General features: G+C 34.6%; 2 protein-coding genes and 1 long non-coding RNA gene across 6 annotated transcripts in view; 2 read left to right on the top strand and 1 right to left on the bottom strand.

The window, feature by feature from the left end:
* Nucleotides 1-614: 614 nt before the first annotated feature.
* Nucleotides 615-12,169, top strand: LOC138333316 (organic cation transporter protein-like). Of its 3 annotated transcripts, none has more exons than XM_069281612.1 (10): nt 615-686; nt 1,589-2,037; nt 3,087-3,318; nt 4,282-4,471; nt 4,850-4,988; nt 5,462-5,562; nt 8,906-9,123; nt 9,587-9,707; nt 11,004-11,076; nt 11,571-12,169. In XM_069281612.1, the coding sequence occupies exons 2-10, from the start codon at nt 1,741-1,743 to the stop codon at nt 11,778-11,780; spliced, it is 1,581 nt and encodes a 526-aa protein (XP_069137713.1). In that variant the 5' UTR covers nt 615-686; nt 1,589-1,740; the 3' UTR covers nt 11,781-12,169. The 3 variants fall into 3 exon arrangements, with proteins under 3 accessions (XP_069137713.1, XP_069137715.1, XP_069137714.1); XM_069281614.1 differs by lacking the exon at nt 615-686 and adding an exon at nt 696-813; XM_069281613.1 differs by lacking the exon at nt 615-686 and adding an exon at nt 706-862.
* A 6,901-nt stretch (nt 12,170-19,070) lies between these two features.
* LOC138333315 (uncharacterized) lies at nt 19,071-22,968 on the top strand. Its single transcript, XR_011209970.1, has 2 exons — nt 19,071-20,196; nt 21,511-22,968. It is a non-coding gene; the product is annotated as an uncharacterized lncRNA (long non-coding RNA).
* LOC138333314 (GON-4-like protein) overlaps nt 22,715-25,348 on the bottom strand; it is a 56,947-nt gene continuing 54,313 nt past the window's right edge. For both annotated transcript variants that reach the window (XM_069281610.1, XM_069281611.1), the window contains one exon: nt 22,715-24,906. In XM_069281610.1, coding sequence (XP_069137711.1) covers nt 24,805-24,906 — 102 coding nt within the window. In that variant the 3' untranslated portion in view covers nt 22,715-24,804. The remainder of the gene's footprint in view (nt 24,907-25,348) is intronic.

Genomic DNA, 25,348 nt, shown 5'->3' with positions numbered 1-25,348 from the left:
TGAATGATAGATAGTTCCAAGAAAGTCCTAACATCTGTATTTATTTCTGCTAAGCTTTACCTTGACAGCCTAACAAATTATTAATGCCTTGATTTAAAATAAGCATTAGATTAATTATCAATGTCAAATGATAGCAGGTAACCTCACCCTTTTTTGTTTGTTTGAACAGACATGTAGCCTATGTATACGCTTTTCCATCTGATAAGAAATACAATTTCTTTTGAAAAAAATACATAATAAAAGGTGCAATTAATCTAGAGTGTGTTAGCTATGACATGTCGACGTTTCATCAAGGACTTAAGGACTTATATAGGACTAAGCTTATATAGTACACTATTTCTTATGTACAAAAATAACATATTTCGCTATTTTTAATCTTTAGCCTTTATATTAACTTGAACTACACTACAAGAACTTTTTATTGAAGGAAATGTTGTTGCTAGTCTCTAAATCAATAACAATAAAAAACAAGCATGAATAACCATCCCTAATGTGGACTTTGAACACCGTGTCGGCTTCCTTGTAGACTTTGGACCAACATACACGTGCAGACGACTTCGTCATACGAGCGTTTGAATCATACATAGGATTTCAACACATCTCAGTAAGCGTCTAATTCACACGGAATATTGTTTTCACTCGTGCAAACATTGCGGCCAGTTGTGAAACACCTCCATGTATATAAGGTAGAAGCTGTGAACGTGTGGTTATTTCGAGGAGTACCTTGACAAGTGGAAGTCATTTAGATATTTCTGATAACAGTTTAATAGTTAATACACCACTCGTAGGCTTGTAGTGGACATGATGTTGGAGGTCAGATACATGTACACTTGCTGACTGTGAGACAGTGTTCAGCTGTTCAGTGAGCATCACGTGTTGGTAGTTCTCTATTGAACTATAAAATATACTATTGACATTGCTGATGTTTCACATTGTTTCAATAAATAAACTAAATATTCAATAATTTAATGAAATTTAAAACACCTTACAACAAACTATTACGTCGAGACTTGTGCCAAGGGAGGTAATTCAAGCGTGATGATTGCAGGGTTGCTTTAGATTTTGGCTTGAATTACCTCCCTTAGCACAGGTCTGTTTAGTGTATGGTGAGAATTCTGACTGATGAAGTTTACAGTTGTACCTGTTTATTTGGAATTAAATTGAAAAATGTGGATACATTTGTACTGGTTTTAAATTTGCATCATTGACAAATTAAGATCATTAACAAAAATGTGAATTAATAGGCCTAATGTTTAAAGTAAACATATATACATGTAGTTGTAAACAAACTTTCTTTCACAGATTTTAAATTTCAAGATTTCAAAATAAGTTTGCAAAGATCAATATTCACGAATTTAAAAACGGAATCTAATCTTCTACTATGTTAATGATATATATGAAATATCCGGATATAATCTTTTGTGAATTTACTTGGAGAGTAAAATTTTCCAAAGTAAATCACATGCAAAAGACAGCTGACACTTGGTTTACAGTACATGCAAGTAATTGGGAGGAAAAAATACTCTGCTTCCAAGATTAATCTTTACAAAAGATGGAAATAATAGAATATTTTTTGTTTACTTTCCAGTTAACTGTTTGAATGCTTCACCATGGAGGTACGAATGTCTGCAATCAGTTGGAATTGGAGCATTTTAACTAAGCTGCAGATTTACAGTTGTTAAGAGGAAAGTTTATACACATTTGCATCTTAAATCTTATACTTGAAGATTGAACTTGAAAATGTCGGAGTACGAGAACATTCTACACAAGATTGGTTCTTTTGGGCCATTCCAGCGACGTGTGTTCATCCTTGTGAGTATGTTTGAGACCCCCGCAGCCTGGGCCATGCTCCTTCCAATACTTCTACACGCGACTCCAGACTTGAAATGCCCAGACTTTCAAATTAACAACACTTCAACCAGCAACATTTCTAATGCCACGAATATGAGTTCATCAGTTGCCAATGTATGTCTGCCAGATGGAACCCAGTGTCCTGGAATACAGTTTACAGGGCCATTCACTTCAATTGTCAGTGAGGTATATTTTCCAACGAATGATATGATGGTCACTGATCAGTTGTGTATATGAAGTATCAGTGTTTCCACTTAAAGGCCCACTACCTTTCCGAAACGTTTTTTAATTTCAAAATTGGAATGCAAAACGAGATTGATAATTGTGTAGATTCGCAAAAATTGTTAGCTTACTGTTAATACTAGGCCTGTCATCACCCTCTGCACATTAATATTATATATATTATATTATATGCCTATTATATTTCCCGCCGTCGTCCTAACTACCGAGCATTAGTTGACTATTGCTGAACCAGACGGTAAAACAGCGAAAAGAATCTTCACTGTAAATTAGTTTACGCCGGAAATCTTGCATTTGTTTGGTATTATAACCTCATCTTAGGCCATCTGTATATGTTTCCTTATGTTATTAATTTTTTTAAGAATCTCTATTTTTTTGTTTCGGAAAGGTAGTGGGCCTTTAATATCTGTAATACGTCATTATATGTGTGTAGTCAGTGTTTTATCAGGATACTTTTAACGATATGAATTAGCAAAGTTGGACATGTTTTACTTTAATTTCATGTTGACATTTTCTGGAAAAAAACCATAGATATAGCTAGATGCATTCTTAATATTCAAGGGGTTACTATCACTGTCTTAATATCCTCCCTTGGTCTATCTCATTATAAAACTGAAGGATTTTCAGGTAAGAAAACAAAACACTTACCAATCACAGGCCTACTAAAAAGATTATATGCTTTCAAGCAGATTACAGAGAGAGCAATCCAACTTCAATGCCATGCAGTGTACTGTTATTTAATTCTTTTGATGTTCATCAAACTGCCTCTCTCATCTGTTGTGTCACATAGAGTCTTCGATTTTGCTATGATATAGCTGTCCTGGGGTTAATATTATGACGGTGATAGTAACTCCTGGAGTATTGAGGATGCTCAATCATAGAACAGCACTAAATGAAGGATGCTGATCTGTGTGTGAGTTATTACTACTTCTATATTGATTCCAGCTAGAAATAAAACTGTACCTTGTAATTATTTCTCTTGGGTTTTTTTCCAGTGGCAATTGGTCTGTGACAGAAGTAGCCTGACAAAAATCATCACTACCATTCAGATGTGTGGTGTATTACTTGGGGCATTGTTCACAGGCCAGATGGCAGATATTTTTGGACGTCGGAAGGTGTTGTTTTTGGCTTACCTTATGATGCTGGTTGTCTCCCTTTGCAGTGCATTCTCACCTGTCTGGCAGGTGTTTGCAGTCTTGCGTTTTCTTACCTGTGGACTAGTAGGAGGTAATTCTTTTTCTTAACTCTCTCACCTCAGTCACTCAATGTAGGGGATATCCGAGTGATATTTATTTGACCCAATTAATAAGCACCTATTATGGAAATTTAGGAAATAAGGAAAATTTAGACAGAATAACTTTTGTATTTTTGGGGGGGAATTTTTAAATTCTCACTGTTACTGCAGGACTGGGAGCAACAACCATTAAAATTCAAAGCATAATCTTCAGATATTTTGAATGAACCAATGATTCTTTCATGATATAACTTATTTTACAGAACAAACCAAATTGAATTATTAAATTATGACAATAAATGCTTTATAGCAACCTACTCATTTCTTATCAGAATGTTACATTATATAATAAACATGTTCATATTTTTCAGGTTAATAAAATAAATTATGTCCTCATTAACTCTTTCCCCCCATAAGACTCATTTGAAATCTTCCAAAGCTAAAGCTGGAGCTGTCCAGTCTGTGATGTTAATATTTTTCGCTGCTAGTTATTTGGACTAGTAAACCCCAAAATTTTATTGGTCTGACTATTTAATCACTAGTCCAAATTAAATATACAGTTTTTTTGCTTCAGCACTTCAGTCATGATCAGTTTTAATTAGGCTAGCGAACAAAAATTCGCACAAAATTTTGAATCTGGACATAAATAATCGCATACAGAATGCACTCAAATGTGTTGAAAATTACAATTGACCACCGCTCTTGTAAATATAGTAAATTTACTGATTTTAATTGGATGGGGAGCCACTAGTCCAATCGGACTTAATTGTTTTGTAAAATTACTAGTCGTTGGCATCGGACTAGTGCTTAAAGTCACAGACTGCCAGTTCATTATAAAATTTCAGCGGGGATAAGTTATAATTGATCAATTTTACTTTTAAAAAGCAAACGAGAGATAATGTCACAGCAGTATTTACTAATATGCCAAACTTATTAGCTTTCTGTTGATTTTCCAGGTGTGATGGTGGTGAATTTTGTGCTGCCTTTAGAGTTTGTTACCCCAAGCTGGCGGACTTTCTGCGGCTGTGTTGGTTTCTGGGCAGTAGGATTGATGACCCTTGCTCTGTGGGGGTTTTTCATTCGTGACTGGAAAGTTCTCGTCATAGCAACCTCCCTTACAGGGCTACCCATGCTGTTGTCATGGTGGTAAATATATCTATTTTACACCATTAATGGTGCAACAAGAATTCACAAACTCTGTTGCCTATTCCTGAACTTTACTATCACTTAATAATTACTGATATTGTTTTAGATTTTATTTTCTTACTAAATGTAAAAAAAGATCAGAAACTTGATAAGAGTATACTTGTGTTAAAAATAAAATGGGCTTTTCAAATTATGATATCAATCAGGGATCAATCTAATTTCCTACCATTATGGGTAGTTTCCCCTAAAGGAATGAATTCCCGTCTGTCTTAAAAATCCCCTTTAGAATGTAAAAATCACCCCTTTGAAGTTTAAACATGACAGTTTTTGTAGCAAATTTTTCCGGGCAGTGATACATTTTTCATCAAATTTTACCAGGTTTGTACCAGAAAGTCCTCGCTGGCTGCTAAGTAAAGGAAGATTTGAGGAGGCTAAAATCCTCCTTTCTACTATGGCAGATTACAACAATGCCACCCTGTCAGATGAGGATTTTGAACAACTTTACACCTATACAAAGGTAATTTACTTGATTTTGAGTAAGTAAGATGTTTGTTCGCAGCTTTGATTTTCAGTGTGAGTATACATGCACTTTTTAGTGTGTGCACACAATACCGTAAGACACTGTGATTTAGTGACATAAACCTTTTAATAATGACTAATAAAAGATACCTGTCAGCAATATCTTATGAATTAACAACATTTACATTAGACAATGCTTAACACCTTTGTTTTGTGTAAACTTCAAGCAGTGTGTAATACAAATGCTTGTACCAGTCACAATGTTCAGAACATCTCATGGTATCATGGCAAAGAAGTAAAACACTTGTGATCCAATATCCAGCTGCTTTAGAATAAAAATGTGTAAAAGAATTACAGGACAGAGAGACACTTGTGTCTTTCATGACAAAATATTGATAGTGAAACACATATCACAAATTGTAGATTATCTCCCCTTTTCTTATATTAAATGTGACTTTTTGCTGTTTTCAGAAGGAGCAAGATTCTGTAGCTGATAGAAGGCGATATAACTATTTGGATCTGTTCAAAACCAGGACCATGGTGAAAAATACGTTGATAGTGATGTATGGTTGGTAAGTGACTAGGATTTCATATATACTATAGGTCAATGAGGCCTAAATAATAAAAATAAAAATGTGATTACAGTTCAAGAAATAAAAAGAATGTATTTAACCAGTCTTGTTAGAATTGAATCTTATCCAATAACATTCAACTGGACATCCTATCCATTGCTTGTTTAGTATTTTCCTGCACATGCTTAACTCTTGTTTGCTGAAGGACAGATAGTTTCATCCATGGCCTTTCCATCTGTTCATTGTCGGTCAACATTTTCTTAAAACTGCTACTGAGAGTAAAATACTGAATGGATATAAAACCATATTTGCATCTGCCTAGGGAACAAGAGAATTACCATATCTAGTACTCATGCTTCATTACATTTTGAAATTATGGTTTGAACTTTGACCATTGTTTACATGTTTGTGTCCAGCTCTGTGTATTATGGTTTGAACTTTGACCATTGTTTACACGTTTGTGTCCAGCTCTGTGTGTTATGGTTTGAACTTTGATCATTGTTTACACGTTTGTGTCCAGCTCTGTGTATTATGGTTTGAACTTTGACCATTGTTTACACGTCTGTGTCCAGCTCTGTGTATTATGGTTTGAACTTTGACCATTGTTTACACGTTTGTGTCCAGCTGTGTGTGTTATGGTTTGAACTTTGATCATTGTTTACACGTCTGTGTCCAGCTCTGTGTATTATGGTTTGAAATTTGACCATTGTTTACACGTTTGTGTCCAGCTCTGTGTGTTATGGTTTGAACTTTGATCATTGTTTACACGTTTGTGTCCAGCTCTGTGTATTATGGTTTGAACTTTGACTATTGTTTACACGTTTGTGTCCAGCTCTGTGTATTATGGTTTGAACTTTGACCATTGTTTACACGTCTGTGTCCAGCTCTGTGTATTATGGTTTGAACTTTGACCATTGTTTACACGTTTGTGTCCAGCTCTGTGTATTATGGTTTGAACTTTGACCATTGTTTACACGTTTGTGTCCAGCTCTGTGTATTATGGTTTGAACTTTGACCATTGTTTACACGTTTGTGTCCAGCTGTGTGTATTATGGTTTGAACTTTGACCATTGTTTACACGTTTGTGTCCAGCTATGTGTATTATGGTTTGAACTTTGACCATTGTTTACACGTTTGTGTCCAGCTCTGTGTATTATGGTTTGAACTTTGACCATTGTTTACACGTTTGTGTCCAGCTCTGTGTATTATGGTTTGAACTTTGACCATTGTTTACACGTCTGTGTCCAGCTCTGTGTATTATGGTTTGAACTTTGACCATTGTTTACACATTTGTGTCCAGCTCTGTGTATTATGGTTTGAACTTTGAACTTTGTGAACAGGTTTTTGCCAAGTCCTGTGTATTAAATGTTTGACCTTTGCTTACAGGTTTGTATCCAGCTCTGTGTATTATGGTTTGAATTTTGACCATTGTTTACACGTTTGTGTCCAGCTCTGTGTATTATGGTTTGAACTTTGACCATTGTTTACATGTTTGTGTCCAGCTCTGTGTATTATGGTTTGAACTTTGACCATTGTTTACACATTTGTGTCCAGCTCTGTGTATTATGGTTTGAATTTTGACCATTGTTTACACGTTTGTGTCCAGCTTTGTGTATTATGGTTTGAACTTTGACCATTGTTTACACGTTTGTGTCCAGCTCTGTGTATTATGGTTTGAACTTTGACCATTGTTTACACGTTTGTGTCCAGCTCTGTGTATTATGGTTTGAACTTTGACCATTGTTTACACGTTTGTGTCCAGCTTTGTGTATTATGGTTTGAACTTTGACCATTGTTTACACGTTTGTGTCCAGCTCTGTGTATTATGGTTTGAACTTTGACCATTGTTTACACGTTTGTGTCCAGCTTTGTGTATTATGGTTTGAACTTTGACCATTGTTTACACGTTTGTGTCCAGCTATGTGTATTATGGTTTGAACTTTGACCATTGTTTACACGTTTGTGTCCAGCTCTGTGTATTATGGTTTGAACTTTGACCATTGTTTACACGTTTGTGTCCAGCTGTGTGTATTATGGTTTGAACTTTGACCATTGTTTACACGTTTGTGTCCAGCTTTGTGTATTATGGTTTGAACTTTGACCATTGTTTACACGTTTGTGTCCAGCTATGTGTATTATGGTTTGAACTTTGACCATTGTTTACACGTTTGTGTCCTGCTCTGTGTATTATGGTTTGAACTTCGACCATTGTTTACACATTTGTGTCCAGCGCTGTGTATTATGGTTTGAACTTTGACCATAGTTTACAGGTTTGTGTCCAGCTGTGTGTATTATGGTTTGAACTTTGACCATTGTTTACACGTTTGTGTCCAGCTTTGTGTATTATGGTTTGAACTTTGACCATTGTTTACACGTTTGTGTCCAGCTCTGTGTATTATGGTTTGAACTTTGACCATTGTTTACACGTTTGTGTCCAGCTCTGTGTATTATGGTTTGAACTTTGACCATTGTTTACACGTTTGTGTCCAGCTTTGTGTATTATGGTTTGAACTTTGACCATTGTTTACACGTTTGTGTCCAGCTGTGTGTATTATGGTTTGAACTTTGACCATTGTTTACACGTTTGTGTCCAGCTCTGTGTATTATGGTTTGAACTTTGACCATTGTTTACACGTTTGTGTCCAGCTTTGTGTATTATGGTTTGAACTTTGACCATTGTTTACACGTTTGTGTCCAGCTATGTGTATTATGGTTTGAACTTTGACCATTGTTTACACGTTTGTGTCCTGCTCTGTGTATTATGGTTTGAACTTTGATCATTGTTTACACGCTTGTGTCCAGCTCTGTGTATTATGGTTTGAACTTTGACCATTGTTTACACATTTGTGTCCAGCTCTGTGTATTATGGTTTGAACTTTGACCATTGTTTACACGGTTGTGTCCAGCTCTGTGTATTATGGTTTGAACTTTGACCATTGTTTACACGTTTGTGTCCAGCTCTGTGTATTATGGTTTGAACTTTGACCATTGTTTACACGTTTGTGTCCAGCTCTGTGTATTATGGTTTGAACTTTGACCATTATTTATACGTTTGTGTCCAGCTCTGTGTATTATGGTTTGAACTTTGACCATTATTTATACGTTTGTGTCCAGCTCTGTGTATTATGGTTTGAACTTTGACCATTGTTTACACGTTTGTGTCCAGCTCTGTGTATTATGGTTTGAACTTTGAACTTTGTGAACAGGTTTTTGCCAAGCACTGTGTATTAAATGTTTGACCTTTGCTTACAGGTTTGTAGCCAGCTCTGTGTATTATGGTTTGAACTTTGTGAACAGGTTTTTGTCAAGCACTGTATATTAAATGTTTGACCTTTGCTTACAGGTTTGTATCCAGCTCTGTGTATTATGGTTTGAACTTTAACACCAGTAACCTTGCTGGTGACCTTTATGTCAACACATTCACAGCTGGTCTTGTGGAAATCCCAGCTCTCATTTACGTCATCCTTGTAAACAACCGACTGGGCCGCCGCTGGACCATAGCATCTCTAATGATCCTGGCTGGTATCGCCTGCTTCAGTATCTTTATAATTGACCTTGCAGGTAAAAAAGCTGACCTAATGATGTCAAAGTAACAAAAGACACACTAAAGCTCATAAGTTATTTGAGTTTTTTATTCATCAAGACTGGAATTTCATAATACCTGTAGTCTTAGATATTTTAAATACATAGATATTTGTAGTCTTGTCAGACCAGAACTACGTATATACCATGGTAAATTTGTATGTATCATTCATGCATCCTCCTATCCAGTGAATACTGTATCTTTTACCTGAATTCTGTAGGTAATGTTTTATGTTACATATAAAAAGGCCTGTGACCAACATTTTGATCTTTGACTAATACTGCATAAAACATGAAGTGTTTGTTGTGTAGAAGTGTAGGCAACTTAAGTTGTTTTTTGTGGTCCCAAACTCCAAACCACAAAAGAAAGTACACACAAATATTAAATGTTATACAGTATCAAAGGATCTGTACACTACACCAGATCGTATGTTTGTTACAGGACAATTGGACTCCATGGAAATCCTTGTTATTGTGCTCGCCATGGTTGGGAAATCAGGAATCTCAGGAGGATGGGCAGCTATTCAAGTCTCGTCTGCTGAGAATTTTCCAACAATAATAAGGTAGGTACACACTAACAATCAGCCATTCCAACATTGGCAATTGATACTGGGAAATAGATCACCGTTTTTAAATCCCAATATGTCATTTAATCGTGTTGTTTGGCGTCTTCAGCTTCCTCAAGTTACAAGGAGAAACAATACAGACATACTGCAGCCCCCCCAAAACTCACTTTTATAACCCATACAGTGCATACAGGGAGGCCATCTTTAATTGACCTTCAATAGTTGATAAGAGGACACCACAAAGTGCATACGGGAAGGCCATCTTTAATTGACCTTCAATAGTTGTTAAGAGGACACCATACAGTGCATACAGGGAGGCCATCTTTAATTGACCTTCAATAGTTAATAAGAGGACACCATACAGTGCATACAGGGAGGCCATCTTTAATTGACCTTCAATAGTTGTTAAAAGACACCATACAGTGCATACAGGGAGGCCATCTTTCATTGACCTTCAATAGTTGTTAAGAGGATACCATACAGTGCATACGGGAAGGCCATCTTTAATTGACCTTCAATAGTTGTTAAGAGGACACCACAAAGTGCATACGGGAAGGCCATCTTTAACTGACCTTCAATAGTTGTTAAGAGGACACCATACAGTGCATACGGGAAGGCCATCTTTAATTGACTTTCAATAGTTAATAAGAGGACACCATACAGTGCATACGGGAAGGCCATCTTTAATTGACCTTCAATAGTTGTTAAGAGGACACCACAAAGTGCATACGGGAAGGCCATCTTTAACTGACCTTCAATAGTTGTTAAGAGGACACCATACAGTGCATACGGGAAGGCCATCTTTAATTGACTTTCAATAGTTAATAAGAGGACACCATACAGTGCATACGGGAAGGCCATCTTTAATTGACCTTCAATAGTTGTTAAGAGGACACCACAAAGTGCATACGGGAAGGCCATCTTTAACTGACCTTCAATAGTTGTTAAGAGGACACCATACAGTGCATACGGGAAGGCCATCTTTAATTGACTTTCAATAGTTAATAAGAGGACACCATACAGTGCATACAGGGAGGCCATCTTTCATTGACCTTCAATAGTTGTTAAGAGGATACCATACAGTGCATACGGGAAGGCCATCTTTAATTGACCTTCAATAGTTGTTAAGAGGACACCACAAAGTGCATACGGGAAGGCCATCTTTAACTGACCTTCAATAGTTGTTAAGAGCTTCAAGCTTAATCAACCAACCAAAATGTAAAATTATTATTTCTACTGATTGATACAGACCCTATTGGCCTCTTGTCTGACATGACTATCCTCTTTCTACAGAAACATAGGGATTGGAGCTTGTTCCATGGCAGCACGTGTTGGTGGTATTGTAGCTCCACAGATAAATCAGTTGGTGAGTATCTAGTTGTCCTTACCCCAATAAACTAATTATCAATGACAAAACTGCATTCCTGACATTGAAAATACTGAACACCCTGCAGTAGAACATGTGGTGTCTATACATTAAGAACAACATGCTTTATGCTTTTTGAGGCCACCATGGCATATAACCAGATGTCCTGCCTCTATCTCTAGAACACAAGTTTTATTCACATTTGAGGCAGTTTTCAGTTACTGACTGCTGGTCATTATATTTTCTTCTCCCTCATTTAAATGACCATGACTTGTTAAAGGATATTAAACTAATCAAACCAAACTATACATTCCATATATAAATATCATGTAAATGATATATTCTAAAGGACCTCCACATTTAAGAAAAAATGTTAATATTGGAAATGAAAAAAGTAATACAGTTATTGCATAAATTGAAAACGTATATGTATCAGTTGAACTATCTGAATTGATAAAGACACTTTTTTGACACTATTGATTTTTTCCCAACAGAACTACTATTCCAAGGCCCTCCCATTCACTGTATTCGGAAGCCTTGCTTTGCTATGTGGAATATTGGTTCTGTTTTTGCCGGAGACAGCTGGAAAACCCTTACCAGACAATCTCATATCCAAAACAAAATCTCAGGATCCCAATAACACTGTCAGTTTGGAGAATGGTCATCCCCCTGGTGAAGAGGAGATTCCCTTAAATCAGATTTGATTGTGATTATAGCTCTGTACGATTCAGCAGGGTCAATATGTTGTCTTTCTAGTTAAATAAGATTGTACATTATGCGTGTTAACCAGGGACGCTTGCCTTGTGATCTCATAGTAAGGAACTGCTATAGTAATGCTGAATCTCATGATGATGTAAGATGTATATAATTTCATTATTTGTTCTACTGGATCTGAGAAAAAGATGTCTCATTTAGTAAGATAATAATTTTATATCTGTAAACCAACTTATTTTCCCAGGGACTTGATTACACATTTTCATGCATAATTAACTTTTCACGATGACTTAATTTGCGATTTAGTATCAAGTGGTTCTTTATATGTACCTTTTTTGATGCATTTTTGTGGTAATGAATTTTCGTGATTTCTGATTGTCCATGATTTCTGATTGTCCATGAAATATGCGAAACTGAATTGCACATGAAAATAAGTTGATTTGCAGTATATTTTTCACTAAATAAATACATTATTTCATACCATGCAGACTGACATGACATATACTACGAAGTAGGTTTTATCAAAACATGACTCACTTCCATTCAATTTACTTTCAATCAGGTAAAATTTATCATTTGCGAAGTAGGTTTTATCAAAACATGACTCACTTCCATTCAATTTACTTTCAATCAGGTAAAATTTATCATTTGCGAAGTAGGTTTTATCAAAACATGACTCACTTCCATTCAATTTACTTTCAATCAGGTAAAATTTATCATTTGCGAAGTAGGTTTAATCAAAACATGACTCGCTTCCATTCAATTTACTTTCAATCAGGTAGAATTTATCATTTACGAAGTAGGTTTTATCAAAACATGACTCACTACCATTTAACTTACTTTCAATCAGGTAGAATTGGCATGACTTGCTACCATTATTTTATCAAAACATGACTCGCAATTATTTATGTGTACATGTACTTGATTGAAACATGATTTGCTAACATGCTGAATTATCCTGTTTAGTTGACCAAAGATGACTCACTGCCAAATGTTCTTAATCAAAACTTTCTTGCTACAATCTTAATTTAATAAAACATGAGTTGATCGCTACCATCAACTCGACCAAAATGTGGCTCACAAGTATGTAGAGCTCACCAGCAACTTACTCACTTTGGAGTAAAATATAAAATGAAATTATTTTCAATCAATGTACCGGGTAATCAGATAGAACTCACAGCGATTCATACATTCATAGAATTTCAGCAAGTGTTTGATTTACATGTAAAAACTGTGTTAATCACATAGCATAATATTGTTGTCTTATGAACATTTTTCCACCTTTACTGTTAATCAGAGTATCTTTTTATGCTTTCAGTTATTAATATTTTTGTTTGTATACATTTATAAAGGTTTTCCTATTTGTTTTGTTTTGTAGTCTAATGATTTTGTTGATGAAATTATATCAAATTAATGAAATTATAGACAACAGGTTGGGAGAAATGATTTTGAATACCGGTAAATTGTATACATTTTTAGAAATAGCTTTGTTAAATTGTCACTTAAAATTAAGAATTTATAGGTAATGCAGTTTGGTACTTGGGTCACTATCAGAAATACCTTTGATAACACTTGAATTTTCAAGCAATATTTGTGGAAAACTGCATGGTAATGTCTTTTATCAGAAAGATACTATCGGTGTAGACAAAAATTGGTGTGTAACCATCTAAATACAAATGCAATGGTGAGAATGCGTACTTGACAAGAATTGGCCTGTCATAATAGTATTTCAAAGACAGCTCTAAAATAAAACTACTGCTAAGATAAGTACATTTACAGTATCCTACATTAGAAAATTTAAAACATATCATATTTAGATCTCAATAAATAATATTTCTTTACTGATACTTGTTTATTGAATCTTACATATGTGCATATTTATGAGTGTGTTGTAAACATTAAATGTTCATCTACCAGGTTATCAACCTCCTTCACTGTGTTAAAGATTATGTTGATATTTGCTATGTACAGGAAGTGTGTTTATTTAAATGTTTAATTTGATTTAGATTGTTTTTGAATTGTTCTAAGTTGTTAGTTGTGGCCGTGTCAGAAAATAGTTTGTTCCAGTCTAAAGTTGTTCATGGAAAGAATGAGTATTTTCAACAATCGGTTCTACAATGATTAGTTTGATAGGAGAAAGGATGAGAGTGTCTTGTTGGGCGAGTTTGTGGTTTTACTAAATAAATATTGATCTTTGTTTATAGCAACAAGTCCATGGGTGATCTTATATATACATCATGATTAGACAAGCATCCCTACGTCTATCAGATAAGTTTGGCCAATGCAGATCTTGTAGCATATTACTGCCACTTGAGGTGTTGTGATATCTGTTATTTACCAAGCGGGTTGCCCTTCTCTGTACCATGTCTAATTTATTAATGTCTGTTTTTTTATAGGGATCCCATACTGAACAAGCATATTCCAAAGAGTGATGCACAAATGACTTGTAGGCTTGTTCCTTTATACATTTAGAATTTACTTTCAAATTTCGACGAATGAAACCTAATCATGCATTTGCTTTATTACATATATTTGTTATACGGGAGTGCCATTTCAGGTCTTGTTGGATAGTAGCATGAATATAAATACCCGGCCTACTATACCTTTCGGCCGGGTACGAATTGGTCCCTATATGTGTCGTAGTGAAGCACTGCCTCCGAAAATCACTCGGGCACAGTTTTCTATACTTATTTGTAGGTATCCAACTATTATATGCGTATACATGCATTTACATATTATTTTTGTACAAAACAAACATAACTACCATTCTTTATATCTACCGTACCGCTCATATGACGTCAAATTCAAAATTTGTGGACTTGCCGTATAAATTCCCTTCAGAAAGACCTTCATATGTATTATGTTAAAATATACTGCTTCGATGAGAATTTTATATTTTATGTAGTTCAGTTTTATTGCCTAGTAGGTAAGTCATATCAAACAAGTACGATAAAATGCAAACAAACGTTTTATAGTGGTTTGCATAATCATTACTTTGCTCCATTAGCAGTAATAGGCACCAATTGTAGCTCTAAAGACGACACTATTTTCTGTCTAAAAGTCTTTTGAGCTACAATATTGCAGCTAGTTGGATAGTAATGCCCAGGTATATGGCTTTGTCCGTATATATGCTATTAAGGGATTTAGTTATTCATATTATTGCATGTATATTGAAACTTTTGTTATCTCTAATTCTGATATCATTCATATTATATACCTCTCAAAACACAAAAAGAAAAATGTACTGTTTATGATCTAGTCAAAGAATTTCCTTTATACACCTAATATTCGAGATCTAAAATAAGTTTTGAAAGTAAAAGTTAAGTATAAGATGTGTATTTATTTTTTTTACTATTACATGTACATTCAGTTATTGAACTAGGTTTCTACATTGGCCATCTGTACCTCAATCTGGATGGTGCGTTCAACATATATACCGCAGGTCAGTGATGATACATTGAGTTCTCCTAGTACTCCAAGTATTGTCCTTGAACAACCATACACTGCTACTAAACTGGATATCGAACAATTAAATCATTCAATTCACTGATGTGATTGATCCAATCAGTAAAGATAAGAAATCTCTGAAGCTGAAGAGAGGAAGCCTTGCCTCTAGTGTTTAAAAAGGTCAAATCATGATGTTTCAGATAAAATCTGACATGCTTTGTTTCTCATAATTATTGTTCAGAGGAAATCTTGGAAAAAGAGGAAGAATCACATCCCTGATTCATATATTATTGTATGAAATACAGTCCTTTATTTCTCAATCTGATAAAATATAGAGCTTAATTCAGCTTAGGCTTAAAGTAGAAACATAAGGAATTACAAGAGGCGGTCTGTTTCTGACAATAGACTGTATCACAACTGTTTAGAATTTCCATTGTTCTCTCTCGTTGAGGGTGTAATATTATATCTGTTTGTGCAAGTGTTGTGTCAAAAGCTAGATGGAATCCTTTGTCTCCTAATATAGTTAGCCATTTTTTAGAACATAATGTCATATCACAAAACAAAAATAAGATAAAATGGCTCATTTTAAGAGACAAATTAATAGAATCTTATATGGGCCTGTCAGGTGGACAGGAATATCTCAACCTGAGTGAAAGATTTTGGCTAATTAACCCGAGGCTTGTCGAGGGTTGATGGTCAAAATCTTTCACACAGGTTGAGATATCCCTGTCCACCTGACAGGCCCATTTTTTATCCTTTTTCTCTCATACTTCAATGAGAAATGGTTAAAAATTCAGTTGATATGAACGTTGCTGTGCGTAAAAATGGTCGCTGCATTTATTGATGATGTCACTGTCTGTAGTGCATGTGAACTGTCTTTTTCCTACCCACGTAAAAGACAGAATTATTTTCCCTAGCAACCACGGGATAACCCTGTCAAGTATGGGAGAAGATTCTGTCTTGTTAAAAGGTCCACATTTTAGAAGTCAGGGATATGAACAAGTGTTACTTGTGTCTGCAACAAGAATTGTGTGCTTGTGTGCTGCTGGATGCTTTCTATTAGACATTCCAGTGATATAATTGTATTGTGATTAAAGAATCTCGTTATGAAACGCTTTTGTTTGTTTTATCTTTTGTTGGTCTAATGATACTGTTTAGATGGTTATTTCCACAGGGATGATATTTTTCGCAATTTTGCAGTACATGTACATTGCTATAATTGCGAAAATTTGATCTGCAAAATATTTTTGAAATGGTAAAGTCATATTTACCTTAAAACCAGATCATGAAAATTTAAAACAGCTAAAATTTAATTTTCTCGTTTTTTGTTCGAATCATGAAAATAACTGGCTGTACGGTATGTTGTTTGTGTTATGATTTATTAATCATAGAAAATTCTGAATCAAGATGAGTGGCAGGTCACACCACACAAATAACTAAAAATTACAGAATTACTTGACTTTCATCATTATTTGCTATCTAGCTGTTTTAAGTAATATTTTTTATTAATTGATTTAACAGAAGATCTTTCCCGTTATATATAAAGCAAATGGAGAAATAAATCATAACAAGTCTTTAAGTTCAACATGATCAAATATATAAATATTCAGGACACGGTTTTCTCATTGAAAAGTTTGAGCTTCTTGTTTTACTTCGAGACAAAAATATTGAAAATGTTTTTTGCATACAGGAAAAAAAAACTGTGGCAGTATGTCCTATATGGAATGAAGTATTGATTGCGCATGCACCAAAATCAAAATATAATATTTCTTTTTATTTTTAGCTCACCTGGCCCGAAGGGCCGGTGAGCTTATGTCATGGCGCAGCGTCCGTCGTCCGTCCGTCAACATTTCCTTTAAATCGCTACTAGTCATAGAGTTCTGCATGGATTGTAACCAAATTTGGCCACAAACATCCTTGGGGGAGGGGGAACAGAACTTGTATAAATCTTGGCTCTGTCCCCCCCGGGGCAGGAGGGCGGGGCCCAATAGGGGAAATAGAGGTAAATCCTATAAATCGCTACTTGTCCTAGAGTTCTGCATGGATTGTAACCAAATTTGACCACAAACATCCTTGGGGGAGGGGAAAACTTGTATAAATTTTGGCTCTGGTCCCCCAGGGGCAGGAGGGGCGGGGCCCAATAGGGGAAATAGAGGTAAATCCTTTAAATCGCTACTAGTCATAGAGTTCTGAATGGAATGTAACCAAATTTGGCCACAAACATCCTTGGGGGAAGGGGAACAGAACTTGTATAAATTTTGGCTCTGGTCCCCCGGGGGCAGGAGGGGCTGGGCCCAATAGGGGTAATAGAGGTAAATCCTTTAAATCGCTACTAGTCAGAGTTTTGAATGGAATGTAACCAAATTTGGCCACAAACATCCTTGGGGGAGGGGGAACAGAACTTGTATAAATTTTGGCTCTGACCCCCCAGGGGCAGGAGGGTTGGGGCCAAATAGGGGAAATAGAGGTAAATCCTTTAAATCGCTACTTGTCCTAGAGCTCTACATGGATTGTAACCAAATTTGGCCACAAACATCCTTGGGGGAAGGGGAACAGAACTTGTATAAATTTTGGCTCTGATCCCCCAGGGGCAGGAGGGGCGGGGCCCAATAGGGGAAATAGAGGTAAATCCTTTAAATCGCTACTAGTCATAGAGTTCTGAATGGAATGTAACCAAATTTGGCCACAAACATCCTTTGGGGAAGGGGAACAGAACTTGTATAAATTTTGGCTCTGGTCCCCCGGGGGCAGGAGGGGCGGGGCCCAATAGGGGTAATAGAGGTAAATCCTTTAAATCGCTACTAGTCATAGAGTTCTGCATGGATTGTAACCAAATTTGGCCACAAACATCCTTGGGGGAAGGGGAACAGAACTTGTATAAATTTTGACTCTGGGCCCCCGAGGGCAGGACGGGTGGGGCCCAATAGGGAAAATAGAGGTAAATCCTATAAATCACTTCTTGTCCTAGAGTTTTGCTTGGATTGTGACCAAATTTGGCCATAAACATCCTTGGGGGAAGGGGAACAGAACTTGTATAAATTTTGGCTCTGACCCCCTGGGGGCGGGAGGGGTGGGGCCCAATAGGGGATTTAGAGGTTGATATTAAAATTCCTTCAGAAAAGAAACAATGAACCTGTATTCAGAACATTACTTGGCATTACAAACCAGGTGAGCGATACAGGCCCTCTGGGCCTCTTGTTCATGTTAATTAGGCATAAATATACACGATTAAAGACCAATTATTATTAAATTGATGAATATCATTTATGCTTTGTCGGCTGTGGAGCATCTTTAAGTTGTTGATGAAACAAGGCTCAGATGATATTTTAAATAACTAGATATCTAGAATTTAGATTGACAATTAAGTACATGTATTTGATTGCAAAATTAATGATAGCTTTTGTGTGTGAAAGAGGTTACTTTGACTCATTCTTAAGGATTCTTATGAAAAACGAATATTTCTGCATTATTTTGCCTTAAAATGAGACAGACATTTAGTGCAGATTCTTGAAGTAAAAGTATTGGTTCATGGTTACTTACTGTAACCAAACTTATTTTCATGACGATTAAATTCACATTTCAATGCATGTCTTTTTCACAGTAATTAAATTTCGTAATTTAAACTTATATGGTTCGACTGCTATCATGAAATATTTTTGTGGCATTTAATTCTGTTTCTGTGACCTCTAATTCTCTGCAAAATATTTTCACAATCAAAAACAATCGTAAGTAAGGGGCTAACAAAAATGTTTTAATGGTATTACGTTTTGGTTAATCATTATCCTAGTACATTATATTAAGGTTTTTGGGGAAAAATATAGGTAAACGTGTCATAATATGGTCAGAATCTAAAAATGTTTTGATTTGAATTTAATAATAAATAAGGTCTTGTGTAGTATTTTAAACAGACATTTTTTTGCTGCGGTTGCATTTCACATACATTGGTTAACAAAAGATTCAACTACTAGTTCATTTTTACTGAAAAAGCGTGCTTTTGCAGTATTGCTACGGCCCGGATGACCCACTAATTTAAATGCGATTGACCTCTCATTTGCATGCGATTTTTTCTTTTTTCCTCTTTCTAGAACAAATATGCTGCCATAGTGCAGTTTAATTGTAATAAACAACTTCTATGGCATTTCATTAAATAGAATAGTTTCAAACATGTCTACAAAAACTATAGCATGAACGTCTATAATTGAAAAATAGTGAGGATAATTTGCATCAGTGGTAGCGATCGGTGGCCTAATTCTCGCCAGTCGTTTGCATATATTTATGTAAACATCCGGTTTGGGTAACACTAAATAAAGGAATTGTCAGGATTTTGGTATGTAAGTATCTAATTGTACTTTGATGTATACATTCATAATCTATTATATAATGACAATTTTTTTAATTCATCGTGACGTAAGAAAGATACAAAAGTTGTTTGTTTTTACATGTATTATATTGATAGTCATTTTGGAGAACAGGTACGTTCGTATATTGTGATCATGTCATTACGATGGCCCACTGAATTTAACCAAGTCTCACTCAAACAGACGCTTGCTAACTACGTACGCATCAAGCGTCTGGGTGATCTATGCAGAAGCTAACAAACACGATAAATTCTGAGTTACGCTGGCTCCTTATCAAAATTCGCTCGGATTGTCAACTAACGCATCCTTTCATTAACGAGGGAATATTTAATACATGGATACAGATACAATAAAATATCGTGACACTCAGGAATAGTGTAAACGGCCGAATGTAAACAAAGACGTCATCAAGCAAAGCGGACCTGTGATGTACATGTAACTTGCAAGTCAAGAGACATTTTCCATTTAATTATCAAGCGTAATAAATGCATTCTCATATCTAAAAAACACCGAAGAATATTTGAACACTGCATGTTGCAAGCCACCTTGCTAGTAAACCACGGAATTCTTTTCGTATTTGGAGACATAAGCAGTGAAAATCGTAAGTTTCATTTCGTTTTGCTTCTTTGCCTATCATGCCTATGGGTCGGTATATTATTATATGAACTATTTGACAGACATCGGCACATGAACTGAACTTACAACATCATGAGTATGTGTGAATTCCTGCTAACATCCATATAATCGACGTTTTATTTTATTACAACGCAACGAACAAAATTGAATATCACTTTAAATTTGAAGTAGTTTGTTGTTATATTAGCAGTTGACAAGATTCATTTTTGGTATTATTTTCTAATACGATGGCATCAAATTAAATATTAATGCATAGATTCAATTTACCAGATTGTCAATATGTCTATAAACATCACAAATCATGTGTTTATTTGTAGGCAAAACAATGCATGATATAGATCCATAAAAAATACGTACATATGTGTGTAATACACATGTGAATACAGAATTTCTTTAGATAAATAGAAGAATTGTAATGCTAGATTTATTTAAGACAATTAATACCTGGGATTTCGAAATTGGCGGTATGAACTTAAAACATCGATTAAACAGTCACTACATATAGTCCCGAGATCTCGTGCACAGCAAAATCCCGTCAAAGTCTCGGTTAATATAATTTCCGGAATATATAGCAACGAAGCGCACCGCAGCTTCGTTACATATAACTTCATGGATTCAGAGAATTTATAATAACACTTACCAAAATAAACAATAACCTGTGCACTGTAATATATCATACATGGTAAATTTACACTTGCTCAATATTACCAGTATTTGGTTTAAAGTAAGTTTTGCTAACAGTAAAAAGCATTGTATTTCATCAATGTGTATCAGGTATAGGAGACAAATTAATTATGATGCTAATATATTTAAAGATGCTCCACCGCTGACAAATGGTATTTTTTCACTATCAAAAACGGCAGCAGACGATTTAGTATTTTTCTTCAGTTACAAAAGTTACTTACTTTACACCATTACCGCCGTTGAAAAGTTTGAGCTTCTAATTTCACTTCAAGTTAAAAATAAAAAAAAAATAAAAAAATTCTGTAGCACTATATCCTATATGGAATGAAGTACTGATTGCGCTTGACCCAAAGGCAAAATAAATTATTTTATATTTTTTTTGTGTTAATTAGACTTATGCATACACGATTAAACACTAATTATTGTTCAAATGATGAATATCATTTATACAGCTGTCGGCGGTGGAGCATCTTTAACTCAAAGTACTTGTATACATGAGTCCAATTTCTTCCTTTTGTCATTGTTAGATGATTTCTGTAACTTTTTTATAACAAATTAAGAATATTGATATATATGTTAAATTTTATAATTACAGGACTCATTGGCTAGTCATCTGAAGCAGATTCATAATTGTTGAAGACTGGAGATTATCAGGATTACTTTGGAAGCAGTGAAATGATTCTAAGGATGACTACCAGGCATATATTAAACAAGCTGCGACAACATACATGTAGCTCTGGACAACAGGCATATGGGTTGGCGCTTCTCATTCGCATTGTTTCATAATGCCAATTAAAACACCAAAATACAAAAAAGTAAATCCAGTATATTTTCAACTTTTGCAAAGAGTTGTCACCATTTGACATACTGCCGATTGTTGTCTGTGGAGAGATAGAAGGTGTTTAAACTTTTAACTTCACAGACTGACTCACGTGCTAGTCTTTCTGTTTTGTTGTAAAATTCAAACAAACAAAAAAGAGTTTTCTTAGCTTGAATGAAACACACTATATATGTTCTGACAGACGGTCATTATCAGAACTACAATTCTGTCCCATTGACTGTAATGTTGCAAAACATCAAGTGATGACAATTAGCGAGTGTCGAGTAACTTTGCATTTAGATATATTTAGAAATATCCTACATTTATAATATAAACTGATAATTTATTCACCCATCATCACGTCTGAATTATCATTACTACAATGTATATTTCAATGATTCACATCTGTGACACGGCCATATAAGTACATTGTATATGGAATGACATTCATTTATTTGCTACAACAGAAACATATTAAACAGTTTTACTTGTTGACTTTGTGCAGTGTGTTCACCAAAATGACACAAATTAACACTTCTGGTGACATAGCCCGTTGGTTGTTCCCATCAGTTGATGCCTCTATCAAATGTTTTTACAACTGTTTCTGATCTTGTTACCAATACATGTATAAACAGTTGTAAGTAATATGACATTAACAACAAGTTGCCAATAATGTGTGATTACATGTACGTTAATTTCATATCCTTAACAATAATTAAATGGGGAAAAAAACCTTTAAAACATATCAAACAAAGTATTTATTTTAGTACATAAACATAAAAACCCATCATTGATTTACAAGGTCAAGGGGAGTAACTTGTACATGACAATTTCAAAATTGACTAGGGTACACGAAATTCGGCAGTCCAGAAAATTTGTAATCTGGACGGTTTAGGCTGGGAACGAAGGTGTCCAGATTATCGAGAGTCCAATGTACATGCATATGTCAATGTATACAAATAACACACTAATTTTGAGAATGGTTGTTTTAATATGCTGTTAAGAATTCTCAGTGTCCATTTTATGCATTATATAGAGACAGTATCATACTGAATCTGACTTTGATATGACTTTTCTTCAATATTGCAGCAAAGTATCAAGAACTGCTCATTACTTACTAATATGCCTGAATACATTGTGTGTATCACAGAAGAGAACTAGAAAAAATAATGTATTGTGATGTTATTTCATGTTTGTATTAAAGTATTTTTGAATAAACATAATTCAAAACAATTCAGTTTTGATTTTGATGCAGTAACCAATTCTTTAAATGAACATTTGACCCTTAGTTTTTGTCATTTCATTTCTTCTCTTGATAATTATCTAATTAATTGCCTTTTGCCCTTTCCTCCTGTAATAGATCTGTACCACATAGTTCATCGAAAAAAAAATACTTGTACCGTATTTATTATATGCATTGCACATAGTTCTTTATAAATGAGGTCTGTAAACAACATTTGCAGCATAAGCCATGAACTTTGTAAAAATGCCATCAAGGGATATCCATGTGTCAGATTATACTTTCTTCTTAATGGAGTCTTAATGTTTCCCTTGTTGTCATTTTACTGCAGATTGTTATTAGCTGTAGGTCTCCATGGCCTTGTCCTCAAGATCAATTATCAAATAATCATAACTACAAATTTTTTCTTTATTTTGTTATTCAGACAATTATATTCAAACATTAGAGAAAAGGTCACATGACACTGACTATAAATATTTGTTGAAACTGTTGAATTCAAGATAGGTTCAAAGTTCAAATCTAAAAGAAATTTTCTAGCATTTTCTCAAAATCTTCTCATAATTTTTAAAAATTAATGAAATGAATACTTGGAAGATAAATAACCCAACTAGATAATGAAATGAGACTTGCAAGAAAATACACACCCTAAAATGTTACTAATGACATATTTGCCTTCTTTGAACTAAATTTTTGTTACATCGATGCTTTTTCAGTTCAGTACTTACAGTACTTTGATTATTGTTTGAACTGTAAACTGTAAAAATGAATCTCTATTGAAATCATTATGCATGCGATAGTTACATAACTAGTGAAAATTTTGTTTAAAATGTTTCATTTATGTACATATACTGCCTAGTCATCTGTCTGGTGAAGGTGACAGTGTACACATTGTACAGTACGAGTCATTGAAACGCCAAATATAAAATGTTCACTGTTACATTAACCATATTAAATAAGTGTTACTAACTTGCAATGAAAATCATTTGGTTTACAGTATACATTTGATTAATTGAGATTCAAAAGTTTAATGTTTTCCAAAAGAAAGAAAGAAAATACAGTAGCTTTCAAACCTTTTATTATCTTTTAAAGTTTTTTTTTTTTTAAATTTTAGTAGTTTAAGTACAACACATGACATAGGGTAAAACAGAAGGCTTTAACATAACAGTCTAGTATACTTCATTTTAACCCACCCACCCCTGAAAACACAAATGAACTCTTCTGGTTCTAAGACTGGAACAGTTTATTACTAATGTTCAGGGTTGAATGAGTTAAAGAAATATATATAAATATGTATTAACCATTATTTTGTAAGACCAGATACTTTATAATTAGTTAAAATCAAATTATTTCTTGATAGCTTAAAACATTTCTTAACACATACATAATATAATCTCATTCATCGATCATTATTGAACACATAAAAGCAAACCTTGCTTGTATGCAATAAACAGCTTACTAATACTGCACAAATAAATAAAAACAATATTGTCTGGATTTCCGAATCCTGTCTTTCTAGTCTATAAGCACCTTGCATACCAGTATCTGACTAGAAAATTTGTTATTTTCTACTTGCAATCTTTGGGATCAACTTGTATATGGATGTATACTTTCAATGGATTAGAATCTCAAATGGGTGCAGGGATTGCCCTAATATTTCATCCCTTTGTGTAAGCATTTTAACTGAATTTACATTACAAGACTTGACGAATGCTGAGTAACTCCTACATAAGGATTCTTTGAGTAAGAATGGCCTTGTAAGAGCAAGGACTCTGACACATTACACGAATGTGTGGTTGTCACTAGGAGTTCAGCTGTGCTGTCTAAGTTATTTACTGGAGCTCTGAAGATCGACTTAAGGAACTTGTATCATTGTCACTTGCATTCTCAGCATCAGCTAGTAATTCCAGCATATGTTGAAACCTCTTCAAAACCTGAAACATCCAGTACCAAAATTTCAGCAGATCTGACAAATCATTGTCTTAAAAATTGAAATGTTAGAGTAATTACAACTGTGTAACAAATAGCATTGCTTAACTTGTGCTATTTTCATATTTTACAAACTACCACTGAAGTGTATGTAGTTTTTTAATACTGATTATCTATAGCAGTTGTCATTTATATCAAATTATCACCAAATATTTCTTCATTTGTTGCATTACAAACATCTTAATACCTTGCAATAATGTATAATAATAGAGAGTCTCCATAAAATGTGAAATGAGAACACCATTACTGAAATTTCAATTGTTTTAGGGGAGATAATCAAAAGCAATTTTTTATCCTTTATTTTAAACTTTGTTTAATACTGGTTGAAAATTACCCAATCAATAACATAATTAAAATGTTTCAGGGGAGATAATTCAATGAGTTTTT

Source organism: Argopecten irradians, chromosome 10 (assembly GCF_041381155.1).
Source record: "Argopecten irradians isolate NY chromosome 10, Ai_NY, whole genome shotgun sequence".
NCBI classification, from domain to species: Eukaryota; Metazoa; Mollusca; class Bivalvia; order Pectinida; family Pectinidae; genus Argopecten; species Argopecten irradians.
The sequence above is the reverse complement of the archived record's forward strand: the minus strand, read 5'-3'. Positions and strand labels throughout refer to the sequence as shown.